Raw genomic sequence first — 27,484 nt, 5'->3', positions numbered from 1 at the left:
TAAAAAGCAAAAGCAAGATTTACATTTTTAACCTTTGCATTGTTTGCATTCATGCTGCTGGCCTCTGTAACAAATGATAATATTTAAAGCAATGAAATGTAGAAAATATTTTTCAAGTTCTATATATTTTAGATTTGAAAGGATATTAGTGGTCACCTTAGTCCATAGTATCCGTTATTTAATTGATGCTTGTGGAATGAGAAAAGGTTATCAATAAGTTACCAATGAGTTACTAAATTGCATGTGATTGATAAAGGATCTATTTGGCTAGAAAATAGATCATTTTATTATAAGGAAAGTTCACTAATAGTAATGTCCTCTCAAGGTTATAGTAAAGTTAATCATGTGTTATAGGCAATAGTGTGTGTAATATAGTTACAAATGTGGTACCAATTCTTGTGAATATAATGTGCATCTAAAAATATATATGTCGGGGCCCGAGTAATAGCACTTTGGTAGGATGTTTGCCTTGAATGTAGCTGACATCAGATGGACCTGGATACAATTCCCAGCATCTTGTATGGTCCCAAGAGCCTACTAGGAGTGATTCCTGAGTGCAGAGTCAGGAGTAACCCCTGAGTGCCTCTGAGTGTGGCCAAAAAAATAAATAAATACAAATATAGATTTGTTTAAAACATAAAATGGAATGTTAGGTTGGTTAAGTAACCTGCTAATAACTGTCCTGCTAAAGGTATAAACACAATAATGAATTTGTGTTTCACATTTCACTAGGATAATTTTTAAATTAAGTAATGTTTAATTTAAATCAATTTTCAGTTATAAATTGAACTTTATGTCTGTTGATAATAAAAAATAAATAAAGGTTCCATGTTTTTTTTAAATTGAAGCATACATTTTTAACAGTGATTTAATCACTTTTGTAATCTGCTCTGGGCCCTCGAGCTCATATTGTTTTGATTCAACACAATATGCTTTGGGAGATGCCAACTTTGGTGGCATTTGCTTTTAGATATTTGTTATGCCCAAGACAAGTTATGTGAAACCATTCTTTCTCTACATCTTTACAGATTATGGTTAGGATTAGTTTTATGGAGTTAAATACCAATTTTTATATTAAAACAAAATAAGACAGAAAGAATTGTGTGATCCTAAAAGTAGAATTTATAAAAAATATTCTTTACAAGTAAATTTAGATTAGAAAAAGTATAACTATTATTTAAAGAAGATATTCTCCCCAAATTCATTTATTTCCACAACTGAATATAAAAATATATTGGTGAAAGTTTTGAAGATCAAATGCTTCTTTTATTAATGTTCATACTTCAACTTCCATTAAGGGTTGTGCATATGAATCAAGATATTTCTACGCAAAGTGAATAATATAGCTAGAATAAGAGAATAAAAACAAAGTATATTTTTCTCTCATTAATAGAATATTACACATAAATAAACATACCTAAGGCATTTATTGCCGGGCACAATACATTGAGAAATGAGAAATCTGTTGTGACTTCTCTTATAGAGAGAAATGAGATAAGGGGAGACATCACTTCTCCCAAGTGTTTTTGTTCTGGGGAAAAATAACCAGATGCCATTAAAGTATGTATGCCAATTCTGATTACAATCTGGTCCAAAAATGCTGTTCTATGGTTTGGCCTTCCGATTCAAGCTTTTCTTTTGGAATATTTTCAGAGCTTTCATAGCCCATGTTGATGTAGAATCCATTTTTGCCATCTCCTGAATAATCTGTTCCCTTTGTGGGAGGCCAGGTTGAGTCTTCTGCCAGCTTCTTTTGCCAGGTTCTATACTGACTTTTAGAATAGAATCCAAATTTTTTCTTGATCAATAACCAGAGTTCTCGATTTTGAAGGATGGCATCCTGGAAAATCAATCGGAAATGTGATCAAAATGTAAACTACTTCTTCCATATCTATTCTGCTCACCTCTAACCCTGTTCCCTCAAGTCTCCTTCTGGGGTGTTCTGGTTGTTTTTGTGACACTGTCTAATCTCTTTGCAGTACCCATGAAGTATAGCAGTTCTCTGAATCTATTGACAAGTGAGAGTATGTGGGTTCATAGAAGTCTGATGAAAATTTACAGCCTTTCTTTCCCACTGATCTGGTTAAAATCCTGACTGGCGGGGCTGGAGTGATAGTATAATGAGCAGGACTATTGCCTTGTACCTCCTGCACTGATCCTTGAGTGCAGAGCCAGAAATAAGCCCTGGCCACTGCTGGGTGTAGACCCCTCAGAAAAGTAAATAAAACAAAATTTGAAGCTGGTAAATTAACTTAGACTTGTTTTAGTGTCAGACTGAAATAACAAATAATAACAAAATGATGTACTCAAAATAAAAAAAATAGGTCATGTTTACCTGCCACATAGAAGGTGTCAAATAAAAATTTGGTGAATATTTGGTTAGAAAAACTGCTTCCAATGAGATGTCAGGAAAAAAATAATGAAAAATTTTGCACACATTGAATGTGTGAAAAATCACCCAAGTGGGGCCAGAGTGGTAGTGCAAATGGTAAAGTGTCTGCCTTGCCCATGCTAGCCTAGGATGGGCCCTGGTGAGATCCCATAATGTTCCATATGGTCCCCCAAGCCAGGAGCAATTTCTGAGCACAAAGCCAGGAGTTGCCCATGATTATCACTGGGTGTGGCCCAAAAACAAAAAACAAAAAATAATAAAAAATCACCCTAAACCAGGAGCGACTTTTGAGCGCATAGCAGGAGTAACCCCTGAGCATCACCAGGTAAGGCCCCAAAACAAAAGCAAAGCAAAACAAAACAAAACAAAACAAAAAACTGAGATATACATATTATACATATATACACAGAATAATCCTGTTTTCCAAGTCACTTATGGTACCTGAATTATTTTTTTCTTTAACCTTTCCCTTAAAATAGTATTTGAGATTTTTACTGAGTAAGTAAAATCACTTAATAATATTGAGTAGGAGAGAAATTCTGTAGAAAGGAAGACTGTCAAGGTAAGAATTTACTAGAATGAGCAATGGTTTCCCTTCTCTTTTAATTAAGGAATCTCTCTTGAAGATAGTTCTTTACTCTAAATGGCTTCATTGAATTTTAGGGTTGGAAGGTCAACTGGTCTAGTCTCCACTAGACTTCTGAGAATATCTGAACAGTGCAATTCAATGCCCTCATGTGAGAAAAAATTAATTAACTTAGTGTTTTACTTTTCTTTGTTTTGTTATGTTTTGTTTTTGGGCCACGCCGGTCGCTCAGGGGTTACTCCTGGTTATCTGCTCAGAAATAGCTCCTTGCAGCCTCGGGGGACCATATGTGATGCTGGGATTCGAACCAACCACCTTAGGTCCTGGGTCCGCTGCCTGCAAGGCAAACACCGCTGTACTATCTCTCCGGCCCACTGTTTTACTTTTATGTTTGTGTACTGGAAGGATTTCTGGTGAATTTTTTGCTTTTCTGTCTCTTGTTGTCTTGTTTCTCTGTTTGTTGTTTGTCTTATTTTAAGTTCAGGGAATTTGCCTGTCAGTATTTGAGAACTCTATGCAGTTTCAGGATTTGAACCAGGGTCACGGTCACAGCTGTATACCAGACCAGCACCTTAACTTTTATACTATATTTCTGTATATTGTTCACATTTTTTGGGGGAAGTGGTTGGGGGCTCCAAACAGTGCTCAAAGCATACCTGGTTCTGAGTACCACATTGTAGGACCATATGTAGTACCAGAGATTGAACTCAAGTCAGCTACATATAGGGAAGTACCCTATCCTCTATTGCGCTGGCCCATACTGGTAGCATTTCTATGCTGGTTTCAAATAACTTTGAATTATTTGCCAAAAGTTTTTCTTCAAAAATTTTCTTCAAATACTCAGTTTTTACAAACTCTTATGAACAGCCATACTGGTGTGTGGGGGGGGGGGGGAGAGTGCAAAGGTGATAGTTCTCAAAACTAAGATCCATTAAGAATGAGAAACTATATGTGCATATTTCCCCAATAGTAGTAACAGACACATGAAAACTACTTTACCTCTACAAAGAAGGCAACACAGAATTGGGTTAGGGCTGCCATCAGAACGGAAACTCTCCATGATGTTATGGTTGGGATAAACTGTTAAAAAGAGAAATACCAGTTATATTTTGCACACCTTCCACTTTGAGTAAAACCATATATAAACTATCCTGCCTAACATATAGATTTGTACCAACTGTCTGAACCTAGCAATCATTACATTCTCTACAGAAGAGTAAGTCAATATGTTGCCCAAGGACTCAAAGTTAATAAATGAATGGCTGAGCCAATTGAAACCAATATGAACTTTGTCTCAACTTTAGCTCCCCCTGCTGCCTATTGACAGAATAAGTGTGGCAGTCCTAAACATGAAACAGGACACTTTGGAGCCTATGTAATTTTTTCTCATCTTTTCAAGCAAAGAGAAGGAATTCAAATCAAATCAATCCTCTACTAATATAATTATTTTTAATTCTCCCAAGACAAAATCTACTTAAAATATAGTCTTTCAATAAAATATTTAGATAAAGCGTTAGAAGAGATGTTCAAATTTATTTTGATTGGAACTGAGTGAATTTTTTTCTGAAGAAATTATCTCAAGTACCAAATATAATGGTCACAAAATCCTTTATTATTTTTCAAAATCACAGTATTGATCAGCAAATTTAATATTACATAAGCCCAAGAAATACAGTTTCTCATGGTAGATTCAGCTGAAAAAAATAATGACATATCCCAATTTCTGACTTCAAAGGTTTGAGAGGGAATGATATTTTAGTGCCTGAGTTATCTTGAGTCCCTCCAACAAGTACCCAAGCACTCGTGTTTAATTTTTATTCCTATTCTGATAAGGGTTATAGCACTTTGACATCCTCAAGTGAAGTCAGTCTCTCAGAGTTGTAAACTACAACATACGAAACAAATGCTTTATGAGGAAGGCTAAAAGATATGGCTGGAGATCAGAACAAAAAAATTAGCTCTTCCCCACTAATGCTGTCATCGGAATCTGGTTTATTTCTTGGATACTTCCATTGGCCTAGAAGTCATTAGTCACACTTATTTAAAATTGGTGTCTATGTGTTGGCTTTTTCTTTTAGCTTCTGAATGACTTGAGAACAATGACTTCATCTTATTGCTATGTGGCCCTAGTGCCATATATGTAACTTCATAAAGTTTCATAAATGCTAAAAGGTCAGAGTTTCACTTCCTTACTGCATTTCTCTATCTAGCCACTTGGCTCTCTTATACAGCCTTCTTGACACCATCTGATTATTTAAAATGCACTGCAGAAAATTTGATTAGATATATTTGATGATTCTTTGGTGTTATCAGCATAATTTCCAAATGTCATTGGCTGATATATCAATCCCTTCCTTCTTCATTCTCTTTAGCCCTCTCATTCTAAGCCCATTTCCATGTATACTGTCTAGGAAGGAAGTCTCAATATTTTCCCAAGACACTCTACATACCTTTGTGTAACCCAGAAAAAAGACTTGGCCATCTCTGGTCACATTCATTCCTATCTAATTTTAACAAAGTCAGTTCTGTCCTTTTTCAGCTGGATAAATTCTGCTGACCATACCATCATTTTATTTGTGCAAACTCATTTTCACTCTCAAATTTTCACTTGGAGATCAGAAGTCTACAGTAGCTATGTCTTTTCCTCACAATCTTATATCCAAGAATGTTTTTCATAACCTCTTAATAAGTTTAAAGAAAACCCCAGTATGCCCTGAATCAAATGATGTCTCTGAAAGAGCATTTCTTAAAGTCAATTTCAAAGGTGAGACATAATTTGACTGTGAAACCACTTTTCTTTACTCATTACAACTGGGTGGAACTAGAAGTTATACTGAGTGGAGACAGTCAGGAAAGGGTCAGATACAGAATGATCTTGCTCATACATGGGACTTAAAGATATACATCAACGTAGAAACAAAGGTCCAAAGGAACATAATGGGAGGAATGATTGACACAATAAGTTTGGATGCTGATTTGAAAGGTGGACCTAGGATCTTTGAGAGAAAAAGGTGGATACACAGGTGATGTATGGGGTGTTGAAATTATGTTCATGAGAAACTATTATTAATAGTATTGTAAACCACTAATCTAAACCAATACATTTTTTTTTAAATTTATGCTTTCTTTTGGGTCCACACCCAGTGATGCTCAGGGCTACTACTCATTTTACGCTATGTTCTAGGGACCATATGTGACCATACACAATCTTCTTTATATGTTTTTAAAACTAAAATTTGATATTAATGAGTTACATTAATTGTATTAATATACAATGGAAGAATAAAATACCAAGCATAATGTAAATATAGTCCTATTGCACATATGAGTTATGTTGGAGGTGCAAATAAATACCACTTACCTCCATTCCATGGTATATAGCTTGGAAATCAGAAAACATAATGAAAATTGTGATGCCCAAGGCAGAGAGCAGCAGAAATGAGAATATATCTAAAGAAACATCAAACATTATTTTTAGACACTAAAAGAATGTTTCATATAATTTGGCACATACCGCAGAATCAATTATCTCTGTTGGGCAAATACTGACTACATCTTCAGATGTTTTTGATATATACTCATATGTTTTAAAATATGTTCTAATACTGATACAACAGAGATGATGTCTCAGAATATTTCCTTGAAAAGTTGGCAGTAAGAGTTGCTATTAAAGTGTATAATAGGGAGCCATTTTAAAAGTTCTGGGAAGCAAAGATGGTGCTATAGTCAACAATGACTTTGATGATCTGTCCCTGGGCAATTAGAGTGCTACATAGGGAAATAAGCATTCCTCATAATAGCAGTTCGTTCTTTGTTGCCAAAAAATAATGTTCAAGAGCATCACATTGATATACAAGGGCTTCCACAAAATGGTTCCAACAAAACTTTTCTGTATTGGTTTCGATGGCTCTTTCTTAAACTCTATAAGAAAGTTTAACTATAAATCTGCTACTTCCACAGAGGCCCATTATTGTCCATCTTCTGTGTCCTAGTTCACAAAATACCCTGTGAGCTGATCTTCTTTCCTTGGCAACACTTTGTTTTCCTTTTAATCTATATGGCTTTTTTTCATTTAAACAATTTCTTTATTTAAGCATTGTGGTTACAGAAATGCTTATAGTTGGGTTTCCCTCATAGAATGTACACCATCCTTTTACCATTGTAACTTATCTGCCACCAGTGTCCCCATTTCCTTTCTCCTCCCTCCGAGTGCTTCTTTAAGAATCTCCTTCAAGAGATCAATTCTCTTAAGGACTCCTGAATCTACCCTTCTGAAGTTTGAGTTGGAATGGTACAGCTAACACTGTGCTTTGAATAAGCTTTATATGTGTATAAAATCACGGCAACCTTATTTAAATGTAGTTTTGAGCCTGCTTGTTTGGGACCTAAATTGAGACTGACAACTCATATCACATGTTCTATGTTCTATCTTCTCAACCTATCAAAGTGCTGAAAATGGGAAATTAAGCTTCCCAAGGTATACTCTGCCAACATCATGATTCTTTTCCCCTCAACCCACCACTCCTTGCCCAGACGAGCTCTTAAGACTTTACAGATGGTGCCTAAAATACTTTTTGAGAGAATCAGTACCTGTGGAAGACACTAATAGCATTTAGGGACTGGAGAGATAGTACAGGAGGTACTTGCCTTATATTTGACCCATTGGGGTTTATACCAGTACCCCATGGTCCCCCAAATCCTGTCAAGAGTATTCCCTGAATGAAAAGTCAAGAATAAGCCCTGACTACAACTGGATGTAGACCAGAAACCATAAACACTTCATTTATACATTTGTATTTTTAAATGTATCCACTTATCTATTTTAATATAAAAATAAAGCTTTCTGGGGCCAGAGAGATAGCACAGCGGTGTTTTCCTTGCAAGCAGTCGACCCAGGACCTAAGGTGGTTTGTTTGAATCCCGGTGTCCCATATGGTTTCCTGTGCCTGCCAGGAGCTATTTCTGAGCAGATAGCCAGGAGTAACCCCTAAGCACTGCCGGGTGCTACCCAAAAACCAAAAATAAATAAATAAATAAAGTTTTCTACTACACTCAGCTTACTTAATTTATTTTACTGTTTATGGTCTACTGGGTTTCAGGTTTTTTTTTTATGATTTTGCTTACAAGCTATAGCTCGCAGTGCTCAGAGATTACTATAGGATCAGTGATCAGGGATTACTCCTGGCAATTATTAGGGTCCATGCAGAGCCAGTGATCTCCTACAGTAACTAAGCTCTACTGTATGTATTCTAGCATGTGCTCAGCCAATTGTACTGTCTGGTCCTCACCCCCAATTATTTGTAGATCCATGCTAACCAGAAACCGCAAATGCTTCTATACATTAGAGTCTACTTTTGAAGCTATCAGAATTTATCACCCTCAGACACACACACACACACACACACACACACACACACACACACACACACCATATTTATCCCCACCTCACATTAGGTATGGAGCTCAGTGCTGCACCTCCTACAAGAACATACAGACCCAGGCCTAGAACCATAGTACAGTGGGTAGAATATTTGCTTTGCATAAAGCAGACCCAGGTTTGATCCCCAGAATCCCTAATACACCTTTGCACACTGTCAAAAGCAATTCCTGAGTGCAGAGCAAGGGATAGTACTGAATGTGAAAAAAATAAAAGCAAAGATAGGCTTTTCTGGAGGACTGTAAAGCTACCTTTACCTCTCCCAAAATAAAGTAATTTGAACTAGCCAATGATAATAGAACCTCTATAGATAGGTGTGGAGAATTTTTATTATGTTTAGCTTTAAGAATTCAACTTTCTATATCAGACCTGATAACATGAGGTATATAGAACAACATGTAGGTAAAACACTCCATGACCATTGAGACTAAAGGCATCTTCAGGGAGGAAACTGCACTTTCCAAACAAGTGGAAGCAGAGATCAACAGATAGGAATACATTAAGCTGAGAAGCTTCTGCACCTCAAAAGAAATAGTGCCCAGGATACAAGAGTCACCCACTGAGTGGGAGAAACTATTCACCCAATCCCCATCAGATAAGGGGCTAATCTCCAAAATATACAGGGCACTGACAGAACTTTACAAGAAAAAATCATCTAATTCCATAAAAAAATGAAGAAATGAACAGACACTTCGATAAAAAAGAAATACAAATGGCCAAAAGGCACATGAAAAAATGCTCCTCATCACTAATCATCAGGGAGATGCAAATCAAAACAACTATGAGGTACCACCTCACACCACAGAGATTGGCACACATCACAAAGAATGAGAACAATCAGTGCTGGCGGGGATGTGGAGAGAAAGGAACTCTTATCCACTGCTGGTGGGAATGCCTTCTAGTCCAACCTCTATGGAAGGCGATATGGAGATTCCTCCAAAAACTGGAAATTGAGCTCCCATTCCACTCCTAGGGATATGCCCTAAGAACACAAGAATACAATACAAAAACCCCTTCCTCACACCTATATTTATTGCAGCACTATTCACAATAGCCAGGCTCTGGAACCAACCAAGATGCCCTTCAACATATGAATGGCTAAAGAAACTGTGGTACGGGCCCGGAGAGATAGCACAGCAGCATTCGCCTTGCAAGCAGCCGATTCAGACCAAAGGTGATTGGTTCGAATCCCGGTGTCCCATATGGTCCCCTGTGCCTGCCAGGAGCTATTTCTGAGCAGACAGCCAGGAGTAACCCCTGAGCACCGCCGGGTGTGACCAAAAAACAAACAAACAAACAAACAAACAAAAAAAGAAACTGTGGTACATATACACAACGGAATATTATGCAGCCGTCAGGAGAGATGAAGTCATGAAATTTTCCTATACATATATGTACATGGAATCTATCATGCTGAGTGAAATAAGTCAGAGGGAGAGAGAGAGACGCAGAATAGACTCACTCATCTATGGGTGTTAAGAAAAATAAAAGTCATTTTTGCAACAATCCTGAGACAGTGAGAAGAGCGCTGGAACTTCCAGCTCACTTCATAAAGCTCACCACAAAGAGTGCAGTTAGAGAAATAACTACACTGAGAACTACCATAACCATGTGAATGAATGAGGGCTGGAACACCAGCTCACTTCATGAAGCTCACCACAAACAGTGGTGAATGCAGCTGTAGTAATAACTACACAGAGAACTACCATAATCATGTGAATGAATGAGGGAACTGGAAAGCCTGTCTAGAGTACAGGTGGGGGTGGGGTGGGATGGAGGGAGATTTGGGACATGGGTGGTGGGAATGTTGCACTGGTGAAGGAGGGTGTTCTTTACATGACTGAAACCTAACCACAATCATATTTGTAATCAAGATGCTTAAATAAAGATATTATAAATAAAAAAAAGAATTCCACTTTCTGGGAAGAAAAGTTTCTAACTTTCATACTGAAGAACATTTGATAATGTTCTCCAGTACCTGGAGTTTTTATTACTGTCCTCAGATCTGAAAAGCATAGCAGTTTAGTTCAAGTAAATGAAGGATATAGAGACAAAAATGTGCCATTACTACTCAAATTAAAGTGCTAGTGAACACCAGATATTCTCCTTGCAAAATATCTTTATGAATATAAAACTATTAGAGAACACAAACCACACAATAATATTTGTTCTATGAAAGAGCCCAGGGCATTAATTACCACTTTATCAAAATAAAAAATTATTAGAACTCAGAAGAAAGTTTAGAGAAATGAAAAATTAAAGAAAAAACATAGATGCTATAAAAATCATCAACAAATCAGCTATACAAAGTAAAGCAAGGGAGGATGAGAACAGAGAGAATGTGTAAAAAGTATTTCTAGTACTGGATTAAAGAGGGAGTGAGATATTTCAAATTTATAAATATGATTTTTACTAATATTTATAACTGACATAGTTAATTATGCATTATACTTTAGGTGTTATTGATATACAAAACACTAGTATATTCCTCAAAGCAGAAAATTTACAGGATAAATTATCTGATCATAACAAATCTATAAAATATTCATCAAATTTAAATTGAAATTCTTTCCCAATAAACAAATTAAGAACAAAAATCTGAAACCTAGAATAAAAGATGAAATAAAATATATGTGAAAAACAGAAAAATAGTAGTAGGCAAGTGAAATAAAATTCCTTATCACTTAAAAATTAAAGATCACTATTTTGAATATGAGTGGGTGAAAATTAAATACATTTAAACACACTAAAAATAAAGGCTGTTACGTCCGTTATAAGTAGTATTTATAATAGCCAAAATCTGGAAACAACCATGTCCAAAAACAGATGAGTAGACGTAAAACTATGGCAGATACACATAATTGAATACTATTCAGCTTTCAAAAAATTAAATAATGCAATTAACTGCTATCTGAATAGATCTGAAGAATATCGTGCTGATCTCTTTCATATACAGGTTATAAAGACGCATATTGGGGAATAACAAATGCCAAGGGCAACAGAAAGTGAATTGGTCTTCAATAGGAAGCTTACCACAGGCACAATGGTACAATGGTCAAGGGAAGCAATCACACAACACTTGCAGAGGGTATGGTGCTGAGTACTGGAATGTTTTATGCACAAAATTATAAACATTAAATAAAATGTTTTCAAAATATTTTGTTAATAATACTCTTTCCATAAAAAATAAAAATAAAGGAAGTGATGTATTAGAATATAAAAAGCTTTATGAATTATTGAATCTATGTTTGTTTGTGAACTATCATGGTGGCATCATGGCTATTTCCAACTGGATGTTCTGAGGATTATTCTTTTTGGTGCTTCAGAAATCATGTAATTATAGAAATTGTATCAAGGACTTAAGCATGCAAAGCTTTTGCTCCAGTCTTTTGCATAATGACTTCAGAGTTGATTTTTTTAAATAAAAACTTTAAAGTAAAGAAACTTAAATATAAATGTATAGATATACTTCTGGTAAAGATAAGTAAAATATAGCACATATAGCGATTATTAAGATTGTAAATAATAAAAGTACTTGAGAAGTCACCAGAAATAAGATACCACACAAAAGACTATGCTAAAATTTGATAGTGTCAATGAAATTAAATTATCTGAACAAAAAACTTATCTTAAGAAATAAGAACAAAAATAATCTAATCAGTTCTAAAAAGAATACTTTATTTCAAAGAAAACTTGGAAACCAAATTATTTTACTACTGGGATCTTAATCAAACTATAAAAGAGTAATTATTCTTGGGGCCGGAGAGATAGCATGGAGGTAAGGCGTTTGCCTTTCATGCAGAAGGTCCGTGGTTCAAATCCCGGCGTCCCATATGGCCCCCCGTGCCTGCCAGGAGCGATTTCTGAGCATAGAGCCAGGAGTAACCCCTGAGCGCTGCTGGGTGTGACCCAAAAACCAAAAAAAAAAAAAGAGTAATTATTCTTATATATTAATAAGGATGACAAAGAATTTTCAAGTTCAATACAAAAACCTAAAAGAAATTATATACCCAAATTCTTCAGGTGAAAGCTACTGAAAAATTACAAATTTCAGTTTATCATCCATAATTAGTAAATAGGGTCAATAATAAAGTTTTAATTTGAAATGTATTTATATAACAGAATCAAAAGAAAGAAAAAGGAGAATAAGTAATAATAATATCAGTAAATTATGGAAAGACATTTAATGATGTATATCTCTCATTCTTTATATTTTGATTTCTGGAGAGTAGGAAACATTCTATTTTTATAAGATTATTTTAGCTAGTCTTCAAAATTCTATTTTCCAATATCCTTACCTCTAGAGAGAAACACTGTTTACTACGAAATTGTATTCAAAAATTTCCTGAAGATTCAGGAAACTAAGAAAATAAGTATTTTAGTTATAGGAGAAAAAGAAGGAACACTACTTTTTTGTAAATAGTAATTATATTTTATATTATAATTATATAATAGTGATTATATTTTGGTAAATAGTAACTATATTTCAGAACACTTATAATTCAATGATTAATAGAAATGATTAATAGAAAATTCAGAAAGTTCTTTATAGAAAATGATACCAAACTCCAAAGTGAACACAGAGCAGAGTGGAGCATGGGCACTGGCCTGGTTACTGCTTCATAAGCAAAGCTCCCAACAACAAAGGGATGCTATGTCTGCCTATTACACAGAAGCCAGATAAAGTCAAAGCTGACACAGCCACAGATAATAAATTATCTTGGATAATTATATCAATTATCTTTCACATCAACTCTGGATACCTCCCTGGTGGTGGGAAAGCAGGAGTTGAGTCTTTGAAAAAAAATAAACAAGATTGATAAACCATTGGCAAGATTCACAGTGAAAAAGAGAAATTTAATAAACTGAATCAGAAATGAAAGGCAGGATGTCACAGAAAATACGACAAAAATTCAAAGGATAATCAGAGATTACTTTGAGATTCTTTATGCAACAAAATGAGGGAACCTAGAAAAATAAATAAATTCTTGGATTCCCATAAATTTCCAATATTGAACCAAGAAGATTTGGAGTTTCTGAACAGACCTGATACAAGAAAGAAAACTAAAATTATATTCAAATCTTTGAATCTCTGAGCCCAGATGGATTCACTAGTGAATTCTTTCAGACCTTCAAAGAGGACCTTCTGATAATTATTTTCAAGCTCTTCAAGAAAATTAAGGAAAGAGAAATACTTCCTAACAGTTTTTCTGAAGCTAACATTAGCCTGATCCCAAAAGCAGACAGACACATCAGAGAGAGAGAGAGAGAGAGAGAGAGAGAGAGAGAGAGAGAGAGAGAGAGAGAATTGCACACAATATTCTTGGTAAACAAATATGCAAAATCTTCAATAAAATACTAGCAAATAAAATCCAACAATTCATCAAAAAGTTCCTACACAATGAACAAGTAGGATTCATCCCAAAGATGCAAGGATGCAAATCAATTGAAAGGACTTTCCTCAATATAGACAAAGACTTTTACCAGTAGCTCACATCACAGCAAACATTATGCTAAATGGAGAAAAGTTAAAGCCTTTTCTCTAAGATTTGACATAAAACAAGGTTGCTCACTCTCACCACTTCTATTCACTATAGTACTGGAAGTACTTATAGCAATTAGGCAAGAAAAAGATATCACAAACATCCAGATAAAGGGGGGAAAACTCAAGCTCTCACTATTTGCAGATGGTATGATACTATACATAAAAAACCCTAACTACTCCAAAAAAGTTTTAGAAACAATATATCTCTACAGTAAAATGATGGGCTAAAATACTAATAAATAATGACAGAGAAGAAAGAGACATTATAAAACAATCATATTCACAATTGTACTTCAAAAATAAAGTACCTCAGAACCAATTAACTAAAGAGGTGAAAGACTTATACAAAGAAAACTACAAAAACACTATTTTAAGAAATAAGAGACAGGGGCCGGAGAGGTGGCGCTAGAGGTAACATGTCTGCCTTGCAAGCGCTAGCCAAGGAAAGACCGAGGTTCGATCCCCCGTCGTCCCATATGGTCTCCCCCAAGCCAGGGCCAATTTCTGAGCGCTTAACCAGGAGTAACCCCTGAGCATCAAATGGGTGTGGCCAAAAAAACCCAAAAAAATAAAAATAAAAAAAAAGAAATAAGAGACAACACAGGAAATAAAAACACATCCTATGATCATGAATTGTTAGGATTAACAGCACTAAAATGCCAGTACTCCCCAAACTATTGTACAGATTCAATGCAGTTGCTATAAGAATACCTTTAACATTTTAAAAATAAATAGATTAAACACTCCTGAAATTCACATGGAATTTACCTGCACAAATAATCAAAGAAGTTCTTTGGAATAAAGAAGATGGGCGAAATACCTTCAGACTGTACTACAAAGTAGTAGTAATTCAAATGGCATGATATTGAAATAAAAACATACTCTCAGGTAAGTGAAAAAGAATCGATTAACCTAACATAGATCTTTAGGTATATGACATGTTATTTTATTATTATTATTATCATTATTATTATTATTTTTTTTTTTTGGTGGCCACATCCAGTGATGCTTAGGGGTTACTCCTGGCTATGTGCTCAGAAATCGCTCCTGGCTTGGGCAACCATATGGGACGCTGGGAATTCAAACTGCGGTCCGTCCTAGGCTAGTGTGTGCAAAGCAAATGCCCTACCACTTGCGTCACCACTTTGGCCCCACATGTTATTTTTTTACTTTATTTAAAGAAAATGCATCACATATTAGTCACAGTTGAACATAATATATTTGTTTCCAGATAAGTGATAGCTAAGTTATTTTTAAAAGAATAGAAAGATAAAATAAAAAGAAGGGAAGAAAGTTTAAAAAAAGAAAAAAGAAAAAGTATAGTAGTAAACATATTTGTGAAAATTATTTTATCTCTAATAATGTCATTAATAAATGGAAGAAGGTTTAGTAAACTCCCATTGATAATTATCTATTCTGTTAGATTGGTATGTTCCTATAGGGATTATGGCTCTGCCTCACCATTTGACAATTCTCTTTAGGGACAGCAATTCGACTAAACAAACTAGGTACAAACAGTATTTGTGCTGATATCACCAAGGCTTTTGGAGCAAGTGTGGGTACCTTCTTTCCCTATCTTCCTTTTCTGAGAAGCCTCACAGTTGTAACCGTGCTCACATGCAGTTACCATGATTGTACCCTGCCTAGTTCCATAGACTCACTCTTTTCTAGAATAAGATGCAAACCAAGCTGTGAAAATGTATGGGTACACTAGCTATGCAGCAGAAAGCTGGAAATCTTGGGAGAGGAGTGTGGGCCAAACCCCTGCACTGCCAAAACCATGCCAACTACAAGCATTAACCAGATAAACTATTTTGCTTATGGCCCTGCCTCACCAAACTCTCTATGATTCTCTCTGGAGACACCAATCTGACCAAACTTCAGGTATATCAGTATTTGGACTGATATTACCAGGGCTTTATGAAGAGAATGAGGGCACACTTCCCCTGCATCCTCCTTTCAGGCCCGGTAGCTGAGAATACAACTTTAAAAGCCACAATATCAGTAATTGCCTTTGAATTTCTGTACAAGTTAATTTCTGAGAAAGGAGCAAAAATGTGAATCGGAGCAAGGAAAGCCTCTTCAACAAATGATGCTATGTGCAAGAAACTAAATTCAGACCTCTTCCTGACACCAAGAACAAAGGTCAAATCGAAATGGATTAAAGACCTTGATAACAAACCCGAAACCATAGGTATATTTAAGAAAACATAGGCATAACTCTCCATGAAATCTAATAAAGATATCTTCAACAATGGAAACACAATTGAAAGCTAAAATAAACAAATGGGACTAAATTAAGGTAAGATGCTTCTATCCCTTAATGGATATAAATACCATCCATGGAATGGGAGAAACTTTTCACACAAGTCTCATCTGATAAAAAATTAATATATATGATAAATAAGACAGTAGTTGAACTTAACAAAAAATCACCTAATCTAATTGAAAAATGGGGGAGAAGAGCTAAAGACGTTTCCTCAAAGAAGAAATACAGATGGCTAAAATACACATGAAAAAATTTCTTCATGTCATTAATCTTCAGGGCAATGCAAATAAAAATTACAAAGCAATATCACTTCATACCACAGAGATTAGCACACATCAAGAAGAATAAGGACAACCAGTGCTTGCAAGGATGTGGGGAAAAAGGAACATGTAGACTGGTCTAACCTTTTTGGAAGACAATATGGACACTCCTTAGAAAAAAGAAATTGAGCTCTTATTTGACCCAGTAATATTGTTCCTATACCCTAGGGAACCAAAAAAAAAAAAAAAAAAAAACACAATGCAGAAAAATCATAGGCAGCACTATTCACAGTAGCCAGAATTTCAAAGCAATCCAAATGTACAAGAATAGATAAGTGGATAAAGAAACTTTGGTACATCTACACAATGGAATACTACACAAGTGTTAGAAAAAATGAACTCATGAAATTTGGATAAATAAATAAAATGCAAATAAAAATTACAAAACAATATCACCTCACACCACAGAGGCTAGCACATATCAAGAAGAATAAGGACAACCAGTGCTGGCAAGGACGGATATAAATACCACTCAAGAAATGGGAGAAACTTTTCACCTGAGTCTCATCTGATAAGAGATTAAAATATATGATAAATAAGACAATAGTTGAACTTAACAAAATTTCACCTAATCTAATCAAAAAATGAGGGAATAAATATGGATGATCTGAAGAGTCTTATCAATCTTACAAGCTGAGAAAAATGAGTTAGAGGGATAGGAATAGATACAAAAATAATTGTACCCATTTGTGGTATAAAAAGAATAGTATGATAATAATACCTAAAAACAATAGTTTTGAGGAGCAGGAAGTCTGGTCACTAGTAGAAACTTTCCAGAAAGACCAGGAGAGTGAAGTTAGGAAAGAGAAGGGAAAATATTACATTTATAGTTGGAAATGATTACTCTGGACAACAATTGGTTGCTAACAGAAGATAAAGTGGTATGTATAATATCCTTCAGTAACCATATTGCAAAAAATGAGAGGAAAAAAGAACGAGAGGGAATAAGGAAGAGAAGGATGAGTGAGGGAAAGAGAGATGAAAAATTATTTATAGAGGCAGGCAGAGAAAGAGCAGAGGGGAGTGTGGAAAGAAAACCGGGGATATTGGTGGCAGAAAATGTGCACTGGTGAGGAAATGTGTGTTGGACATGACTTAAACTCAGTCATAAAAAATTTTATAACTGAATTTTATAGTGGTTTAATTAAAATTTATTTTAAAAGTAAAAATTACACCTTGTCTTTTTTGCTTTTATTTATTTGATTTGGGACCATATCAGGCTCTACTCAAGGCTTATGCTTTTTCTGTGCTTAGGGATTGAAACCTGGTTAGGCAATGAATAAGACAATATTCACTGTGTTATCTCTTTAGCACCCTCACCTGATTTCTTACAACATACAAATAATTAATATTTATTAATTTATTTAAAATATCATTAACAATTGGATATATCAAAACATATGTATCAAATATATAAAATATAATAAAATTTATTTACAACAAAAGAAAAATATTTAATCATAACATTCTTTTTAAGGAAAATGCAGAATCATAATAGAAAAGACTGATATTTACTAAGCATGGACCAAAAAATTATAGTGCAGCATGGAAGAAACTTGACAAGCATACTACTGACCCAGGTTTTATCCCTGGCATTGCATATGATCCATAGCCAGGTGTGGCTCCCACAAAAAACAAAAATATGAAACAAAACATGAAAAGTAAGGAGACATGACATATTTAAAATGAAAGATAAACTGTATAAACAAATTCTTCTTAAAGTATCACAATCTCAGAGTACTATTTTAATTCCAATAATTTATGGTAGACCTTATCCAGAGGAATAAATGGAAAAGAAAAGTAAGAAATGTATGAAAAACAAAAAGAAATGAGAATATAGTTTGCTACGATTTATTATAACTTGGACTAGAGAGATAGTATAGTAGGTAGGATAATTGCTTGAATATGAAGATGGGTTCCATCCTCCACACCACATATAGTTCCATGAACTCACCAATGCTTATCCCTCAGCAAAGAGAAAGGGGTAAGCCCTTAGAAATACAGGGCATGACTCAAAAGCAAAATAAAACAAAAATTTATAAAACTAATTTTTAATGCTTTCTTTAAATACCATGGCTTATAAGTTGTTGTAGTTTTGGATATTCAATAGTCCAACACTCATTCCACCACCAGTGTGAACTTCCCTTACCATTGTCCTCAGTTACCCACCCACCCATGCTTGCTCCCTTAGCAAGCACAAAATAATTTATCTTATACTGCTTACTACAACTAAATGACTAATGTAATTGTTGAAAAATACATCAGTAAAGGAATATTTGTGAAAATTGTTATATCTCACAATGAGTTTATTAAGCCATTATATGAGGGTTTACCAAGCAGCTGTTAACTGAACATTCTGTGTTATTGTTTTAGTTCGTTGAACTTATTAGCTTCTATGCTCCTAATTTGGAGTGTTCCTACTGGGATGTTAGTATTTTGGAATTTGGAGGTTTTGTATACAGATGTGCTCTCCAATAATTCCAGGATTTGTAGAACTGGGTAAGTGAGTTGACTTGGAAGAAGCTTTGAGGATGTGAGTAAGGCTTTCATCAGTTTGGGGGCTGGGGATTGGGAGTCTGCTTGTACCCACTCCAAGAAGACCTAGAGTAAAACTCAAATTTTTAAAGAATAATAATGGTAGATCTAGAATTGATAAGTATATTAGTAAAACAGAAAATATAATTTAGAAAATTTCTCTACATTGAAATCAAAATATAAATAAAACAAAAATATAAAGTAGGTATAATGAAATCTATAAATTATAAAGAAACTATAATATGATAAAGGCAGAATTACATGCAGTTGAAGAGAAAATGAACAAAAATATACTAAATGGGACCAAAAGTAGAGTACAGAGAGTAGTATGTTTCCCTTGCTTAAAGTCAATTGAAGTTTTGTCCCAGCATCCTATATTCAGGAGCAATTTCTGAATGCATTTCTGAGTATTGCTGGGTATGGCCTCCAAACAAACAAAATATATTAAATAATAAATATAAGGGAAAAGTCATATCCAGTTAGATAAAGTAATTTGATAGTAACTCAAACTACAGTTCAAACTTAATGTTAAATATGATTTTTTAAATTTAAAAACCAGAAAAAGGGTAATTAATATTAGTTTATAATGAGAAAAAACTTACTAAGCATACAGGCAATGGGTTAAAGGTCCCAAAGGAATAAGCAGCTTATACAAATAAGAAAAAAACAGGAAAACCCACAAAATATAGATGAATGTGTTATTAGTAAACAATTTAGGAAATGATAGTATAAAAATGTGATCACCATCTGCGATCAAAGAAAACACAGAATGTTTATAGTAAACAGTTTATAGTAAATAGTGTTTTAATGTTGTTAGGAAATCAACTTACGTTTGAGTTGGTTACAGTCTTTCACAAAAATATTTTTACATATTATTAACATGTACTTAAAACAATTATTGATGATGTGCAATACAACAGGATTCTATGCTCATTAAGTAATGAATGGGAATATTTCTGTATAGGCTCTATTGCCTATAAACAGTTCAGTCTTTATTTTAAAGTAAATCAACTGTTGCATCTCAGACACTCATTTCAGACTTGTTTCTCTAAGGACAATGGGAAATATTTAAAAAAATTAAACAATAGAAAATAATAAAAATAAACTTCACATACTTACAATTGGTATAGATGGGTTTTCTAAAAGGTTTTCCTTTAGAAAAGATAAATGCTAATGTGATGCAACTGATGGTGGTGATGGGCCACAGTGTGGTACTCTCAAAACTTAAAATGGAAGCAGGAATCATAGTTGCATTTCCAGTCCAGTTTTTTTGCAAACTCACATTTGTTGAAAAGTCACTCTGGTTCACCAGATAACAATCACTACAAAAGAATAACCAGTGTTTAAAGGTTCCTTATTCTATTTTTCTCCTGATGGTGAGAAAAAAAGAGGTAAACTTTTTATTATGATGGGACACTACCAATTATCTCATACATATTTGATTTTCATTCATAGTTCTCCCCCAAACATGGAATTTCTGTATTGAGATTAATGAAGTTACCATTTTAATTTATCTTTACCATTTTAATAGAGTTGTAGTGTGAATAAAGTGATATTTTAGAAGTAACTAGATTGGAGTTTAAGGCCTAGAGTACCAATAACTCAATTAGAGGATTGGAATTCAAATTTTGCCCCAGAACTATGGGAAATGGCTGCAGATTGCAGATTGAGTACAATTGTTAAAGGATAATAAATTATGTGGTCATGTCTGATTAATGAAGCCTGCATAAAGACTAAAAAAAAGAAGATGTAGAGAGTATTTGGGTGGTGAGCAACTGATATTTGGTAGGAGAAAGTCATACATGGAGAGGTATTGAAGTTCCATGTCCATTTTCCATACCTAACCCAATGAACCTCTTCCAACAGTTGGCTTCCGAATAATATTCTTTGTTAAGAGTAGTGGTATGGTGAACTATGAGACTTATGAATTCTGTAAGTCACTCTAGTATATTTATTTAACCAAGAAGGGCATTCTAGAAATGTTTTTGTAATTAGTCACTCAGAAGCAAAGAGGATAGCCTGAGCATGTTATAGACATTGAAGCTCAGAAATCTTCAACTCTGAAAGCAGTGAATCAGAAGCACAGAAAAAAACCTCAAGCTTATGTCTGACACTTGAAATAGAGACAATGGAGACTGAACCCATAACCTAATGCCATCTCTAGAGTATATTAGTGTCATGTTGTGGGGGCTGGGGTGGGTTTGGCTGCACCTGGCAGCATTCAGCATCTACTTTTGCTATTGCACTCCCTGCTATTGCTTGCTCCCTCAGTACTCAGGGAAACATGATACATGGGATCTAACTTAGGTGGCTACATGTAAGACAAGTGTTTTGACCCTCATACTACCTCTCTGACCCTATAGTGTCAACACTAAGTTGAATTCTCAGATATACTTTTAGTGTCCAAAAATTGCTCATTGGAGCAATTGGAGTGGAGAAATCTCTACATTTATTTCAAGACAACATTTTATTTTATGTGAATGCTCAACTTTAAAGTTATTCTTCCAATAACTACTGACAACAAATTCCATAACATTTTGTTCACTTCTATATAATGACAAAACAGAAAAAATTTCAGAAGCAGTCTGGATTGTTCCTTTTTCAGATGTCCATAGATGCTTTCTACATTTGAACCTCTTCATTCTAATTTGTTCTTCTGAAGATCTTCCAAGGATCTAAACATTATTTTATTCTGCCTATGAGACTCCATGACCCTATTATATCTGACTGTCAACCTACTTTTCTGGCCTTATATTTTTCTAGACTTTTATGAACCGTATACTCCAATCTATAGAAAAGAATAGTTGTCCCCCAGCTAACCAAATTTTCACTTCTCTGGATTAGTCCTTCTAATGAGGAATTTTTTTCCCGAGACATCACTGTATCTGAAATGTTCTTTCACTGATGCATTTAGCTCATTTTTACAATTATTCATTTGCATATTTTTCTTTCTTACTGCTGGGTTAATTGCTTTTGAATGTAATATTTGTTTTGGCTTTATTTACTTATTTTTATTTTGTTTTATCAGATTCCCAACAAATCCTTAGCTTCAAGCTGCATAATGCTAGCTCAGAAGAATATTTATGGTGTGGATTTTCTCAGTTCTGATTGATCTATTTGCAATGGCCATTGTTTTCAATAATCAAACTCATAAATTTAGTCCATTGGCTTTGTTGTTTAGCTTGAAAATTTTAACTATTGGTATAATTGCCTGTAGATCAGATTTATTTTCAACAGTAAATTCAAATGCAACATTTAAGCTTCTTACTGGGTCCCAAAGGTTCAGAAATGTTCTTTGTATAGAACAGATGTTCAGTTAATGCTTGCTGGATAAATTGATAAAGAAACAATTAGTAGTCACAAGCAGTCTTGTACAAAGGGGGGATAGATGACATGAATTATAATTTAATACTAAACTGTGTCTAATCTAATATTGTTTTACATTGCAGATAAAAAAGTTAGACAAGTGTGGCAGAGCTAGCCAATGATAGCATCAAGATAAGCTATTATCATTTTTGGGATATATTAGTTTGTCTCATACATGCGTTCAGAACTATACTTCTTTGAGCATGCACACTTCAATTTGGAGAGGGAGGAATCTGGTATTGAGATTAAAAATGAAAGGAAAACTAAAACTACTTTACTGTACCTGTATTTGTAAACCTCACAATACCAGGGCTGCTGCTTTACAAAAAGAAATGCACTCAGCTGCACAATACAGGTGAAACAGGTATTCAAAATGACAGAGAGGAGCAGAGGTGGAGAGAGGAGTTGTCCTGCTGGTCTGTATGGTGCCAGCTTTGGGTAAGCATGAGTAGAACTCACTGAAAGACAAATATGTTTTTACTTGTTATAATTTCATGATGAAAACACAGGGTTACCAGGCATATTATGTTGACTCACATTCAGGTTAAGATTCAATAAACATTGGATGGAGATCTTACAATGAGACAAGTACATAGCCCACTTGCACATCCCAAGATAGCAGCCATTGCCTCTTCTGTGCTTTTAGTTTCTCTTTAGAAATGTAATGGATCAGAAATGCTATGATGTAAACATTCACTATATTGCATGTGCTCCATGTTTTCTCCACAGTCACTCTGACTGGAAATGATATTTCAGGATGAATATATCCTTTCACATAGAGAAGCAGAAATATTTTTCACTAATGATGGGGAAGTGGAGAACTGAGGTGAAGAAAGTAAGAAGGCATCTTGCTTCACTGATCTTTATATGCTAAGAAGTGTGAAATCAATTAATTAAAAAAATAAATAAAAAGATATTCTATAATTCATTCAGTTATCCTTCTCTCGGCATTTCAGTATGCTGGGATAATCACTGGAAGCATCTGTTCTCTTCTAAGCATAAAAACAAACTATAGATGAACATTAGATTCTATTAAAAAAGAAATTTTAAAATATCTTGATTCCAGTTGAGAGAATTAAAATATTACATTCCTTAATGCAAGTTTTAAGTTTTTTAAGTTACACTGATTGGCCATGAGCAAAGATCAGCAAATCAATAAATACAAAGTGACACTGAGAAGTTATTACATCCTTTTTAGAAATTGTATATTCTAGGTTGATAACATCTCCATCAGAGCAGAAAGCATAGTGAAGTCTGTAATTAGGTATATTATATTTCAAGGGTTAGAAATATAATCAATCATAGCCAAAGCCATGTTTCAGTTATTGCTTTGTCATCTGTCAACATCTTCTTTTGTTAATTTATTACTAGTCTGTGTATAAGGAAAAATACAGAGTTTGTATGCTTAGAGTTGTGTTTATGCTTCTAAATACAGAGCATTGGCGACTAAGGGTCTAGCTAGGGAAAATAAAAACCAAAGTATATCTCAGTTTGCTGAAAAGGTACCCTGGATTAATTACATAAGCTATCTTGTTCTTCATTTTTTGCATGTATAAAATTAATATATTGAATATTTAAATGATCTCTAAAGGATTTTTTTGTTTTTCTTTTATTGTTTTTGTTTGGGGGCTACACCCAGTGTTGCTCAGCGATTACTTCTGGCTCTACACTCAGAAATCGCTCCTGGTTTGGGGGACCATATGGGATGCCGGGGATCAAACTGCAGTCCATTCCAGGTCAGCAGTGTTCAAGGCAAATGCCCTACCGCTATGCCATCACTCCGATCCCTCTAAATGTTTTTCAAACTCATTTATGCTAAAACATTTATTATTATTATTATTATTATTATTATTATTATTATTATTATCTAAGACCTTGTAAATAAATAACTAAAACTTTGTACAGCTTTGTGTTCAACTTTCTTCTACTCAAAACTAAAATCAACTCCTAGGGTGAAGCAAATAAACCCCAGCAAAGGCTTATTTTTCAAGTGGTGTGACAAGTTCTTCCTAAGAACTAAAACTGCAACATCTGATGTTTGCTTAGACTAAGACAGGGCCTGGCAAATATCTTGGAATAAGGGTACCAGATAGAATTGATCAGAAGAGACTGCCTTTTACTCATGATCACCTGTTTCCTCTCATTACCATGCTAAACACCTTAATTTAGATCACTTTCCTCCACTCTTTCCTATGCAGGCAATATGTGATAATATCTGTTCAACTGTATATTCTTCAACTGTGCATGCTCACTCTTTCCTCTCATTAATATGTATAATTTTCTCTGGATATTGTATAGGTTTGGAAAAACTATTACATCAACTCAACATTGCTTGACATGATGCTGAATGCTTGCTTGCCTGTCTAAAGCTTCCTTTACACTTCCCAGGTTAAAAGCTGGTTTTTGCTCAGTGAAGCTCCTCTTTCTTAATTCAGCTGTTTCTGTGAATTTTTGCAAAGGACATTACACCTAATTTTGAAGAGCTTGAAGTATGAGACACAGATGGGCTGTGCAATAAAGAATTTATGTGAAAACTCCAAGGCACATATCTAGCCTATGTGAGGCCATACTACATACATTTTTTGGTACTACATGGCATCTAACACTGCTGCATTTAAGTCTGGTGATGTCACATGTCTCCAAACTTGAGTATCACTTAGCTTGAGCAGAGCACCAAAAGGTAACCTGTCAGGCCTTCACATCACATTAAAAAGTAGCCCCAGGCATTAACATCTCTGAAAGGGGTCCTGAATTATAAAATAAAAGGTTAACCTTCTTAACTCCTGGACATTATCTCCAAATCATTGTAGCAAAGAATTTAATTGGCCTTTGACATTTTTTCTAGAATATATCTTAGAACTCCTAGGAATTTCCTGAATTAATTAGAATGTTTTTGTTATGCATAGAGTCCTAATAGTTTAAGGCTGTGGTAAGCCTACCATATTTTCCGGCGTATAAGACGACCGTATAAGACCACCCCCTAATTTTGCAGTTAAAACATAGGTTTGGACCTATATTCACTGTATCAGACAGAACGTTCCTGTGCTGCATGTGCTGCATGTGTTCCTGTGCTCATGTACCACAGTGAGCCAATCACAACAAGCAAAGGTTCAAAGGTTATACTGTCATAGACTTCCTCTCTGACTCTGGCCGATCTGAGCAGGCTTTTGACAGTGTAGATACGGGTCCAGAACATTGTCTAATTTGCATGCATCAAAAGCTTGCTTGGATTGGCTGAGTCAGAGAGGCGGCCCGAGCAGCCTTGCAGTGATTGGTGCAGAACATCATCTAATTTGCATGCATCAAAAGCCTGCTTGGATCGGCTGAGTTAGAGAGGCGGTCCCGAGCAGCCTGGCAGTGATTGGTGCAGGATCGAGTTGGAAAATTCGTTTTGTGGCAATATTCAGATAATTTTCGTTTAGTGGCATATTGAAACATTTTTTGGAATATACTCAGCGTATAAGATGACCCCCGATTTTCGGTTCACTTTTTTTGTTTGTTTGTTTCAAGAGTTGTTTTATACGCCAGAAAATACGGTAAGTGTTTGTGCTAATACAACTTAGTGTGGGGTTAGTGATGCCAAGCATCTAGGCTCTATGAGTAGAAGTCTGGGACTTTGAGCTAAATATCAACCCAACTTTCAGGAAAAAAAAGAGAAGCTAGAGCTTGAGTTTACAAATATGGTCCCTGAGTCCATCAATTATGCCTACACAGTGGGTTTTAATGTGATGATAGCTAAGATAGTGTCTCTATTTGGCAAAGCTTGCTTGACATGCAAGGAGAAGGTATAGAATGTATAGAAGAGAGAATAAAAATGGCACATTTAGGACCTTCCCAAGCCTTGTCTTATAAGTATCCTTTGCCTGCTTCTGATTTATATTCTTTTGTTATACTATGAAATGTCTATACATATTTTGTTATGCTGAAAAATTGCAATTGAATACATACTACTTTTTTTTTCTGTTCTCCACTCTTTATATTTTTTTTCATATTTTTTTTTATTTTAATTATGACAACAAAGATGTAAAGAAGAGGACAGGGTAAAGTTACAGTGGAAGCCCAATCACCCATAAACAGCATTCTCGGTAGTCCCATCGATGATGTCCCAGCCTTGAACTTTCAGCCAAAGAGCATTTAGAAAAACAAAACTGAACCCATGTACAGTACAATTACTTGTCCCTCAGATCCCCAGTTGTAGTACATACTATTTCTTAGCAGCACACAATATAATCTATAGACATTATACTTATGTAGCTCCTTAAACATTGAGGGCAAAGTACATTTCTCTAGTTCCATGTACATACTACCTAGTTTAAGTTAACCTCAAAAGTTTTAGTGGCTTGTTTTTCTTAAGGGTTGGAGTCAAGGGAACATAGTAAAAAATGGTATTCAAGTGGCATTTGTTTGCATAGGCCCACCAAAACATAAGGGACATGGAAAGACAAATTATGGTCTAAATACAAGGAGACCCTAACCCTGAAGTTTCCTGGCACAGGATTGACTCTAGGCTCCAGGCAAATTAGTTTGTTCAATTCAAGTCATCCTCTGTAGTGGCAATACACCTCCATTCCTCACATAGTCTCTGTTGTTGGTATCATGCTTCTGTATTAAAGATCCTGGAGTCTGCATGCCCCATATTGCAGTCAGGATGGTGCATAGCATTCTCTCGTTTCACCTCCCACTTAAGGGGCACTAGAGAGAACCATGTCCTGTAGAGCAGGTCATTGTTGCTATCAAGTCTTCTCGGTGGAAACGGAAGTCTCTTTATAAGAGGTCGATGTCAGACCCTTGGTAGTGTCTTTCCTGGTAGAGGACTGCTTCCCGCTGTTGTTCTAAAAGACCTTGGATGTTTCGTAGATAGCTTGCCTGGTTCCGGCGTGTATGGAGGATGCCCATTCTTCTGAAGCCTGTGCCAGTTCATTATATCAATGTTCAGGGTGTAAGGTACATTGTACTGAGATTTATTAGATAAGAACTTATCTGTATGTATTTTTTTCCCATTTTAATGTGTCTATGCAAACAAGGATCAATGCC

The 27,484-nt window shown here is 35.0% G+C and overlaps 1 protein-coding gene across 1 annotated transcript in view; it reads right to left on the bottom strand.

The window, feature by feature from the left end:
• Positions 1-1,579: 1,579 nt before the first annotated feature.
• ATP13A5 (ATPase 13A5) overlaps positions 1,580-27,484 on the bottom strand; it is a 140,534-nt gene continuing 114,629 nt past the window's right edge. Inside the window, exons 26-30 of the mRNA XM_049775922.1 lie at positions 22,734-22,908; positions 20,204-20,406; positions 6,340-6,428; positions 3,978-4,058; positions 1,580-1,840 (exon numbers count right to left, since the gene is read on the bottom strand). Coding sequence (XP_049631879.1) covers positions 1,580-1,840; positions 3,978-4,058; positions 6,340-6,428; positions 20,204-20,406; positions 22,734-22,908 — 809 coding nt within the window. The remainder of the gene's footprint in view (positions 1,841-3,977; positions 4,059-6,339; positions 6,429-20,203; positions 20,407-22,733; positions 22,909-27,484) is intronic.

The sequence above is a fragment of the Suncus etruscus genome, chromosome 6 (genome assembly GCF_024139225.1).
Source record: "Suncus etruscus isolate mSunEtr1 chromosome 6, mSunEtr1.pri.cur, whole genome shotgun sequence".
NCBI lineage: Eukaryota > Metazoa > Chordata > Mammalia > Eulipotyphla > Soricidae > Suncus > Suncus etruscus.
Note: the sequence above shows the minus strand (reverse complement) of the source record. Positions and strands in the feature narration are given on the sequence as shown.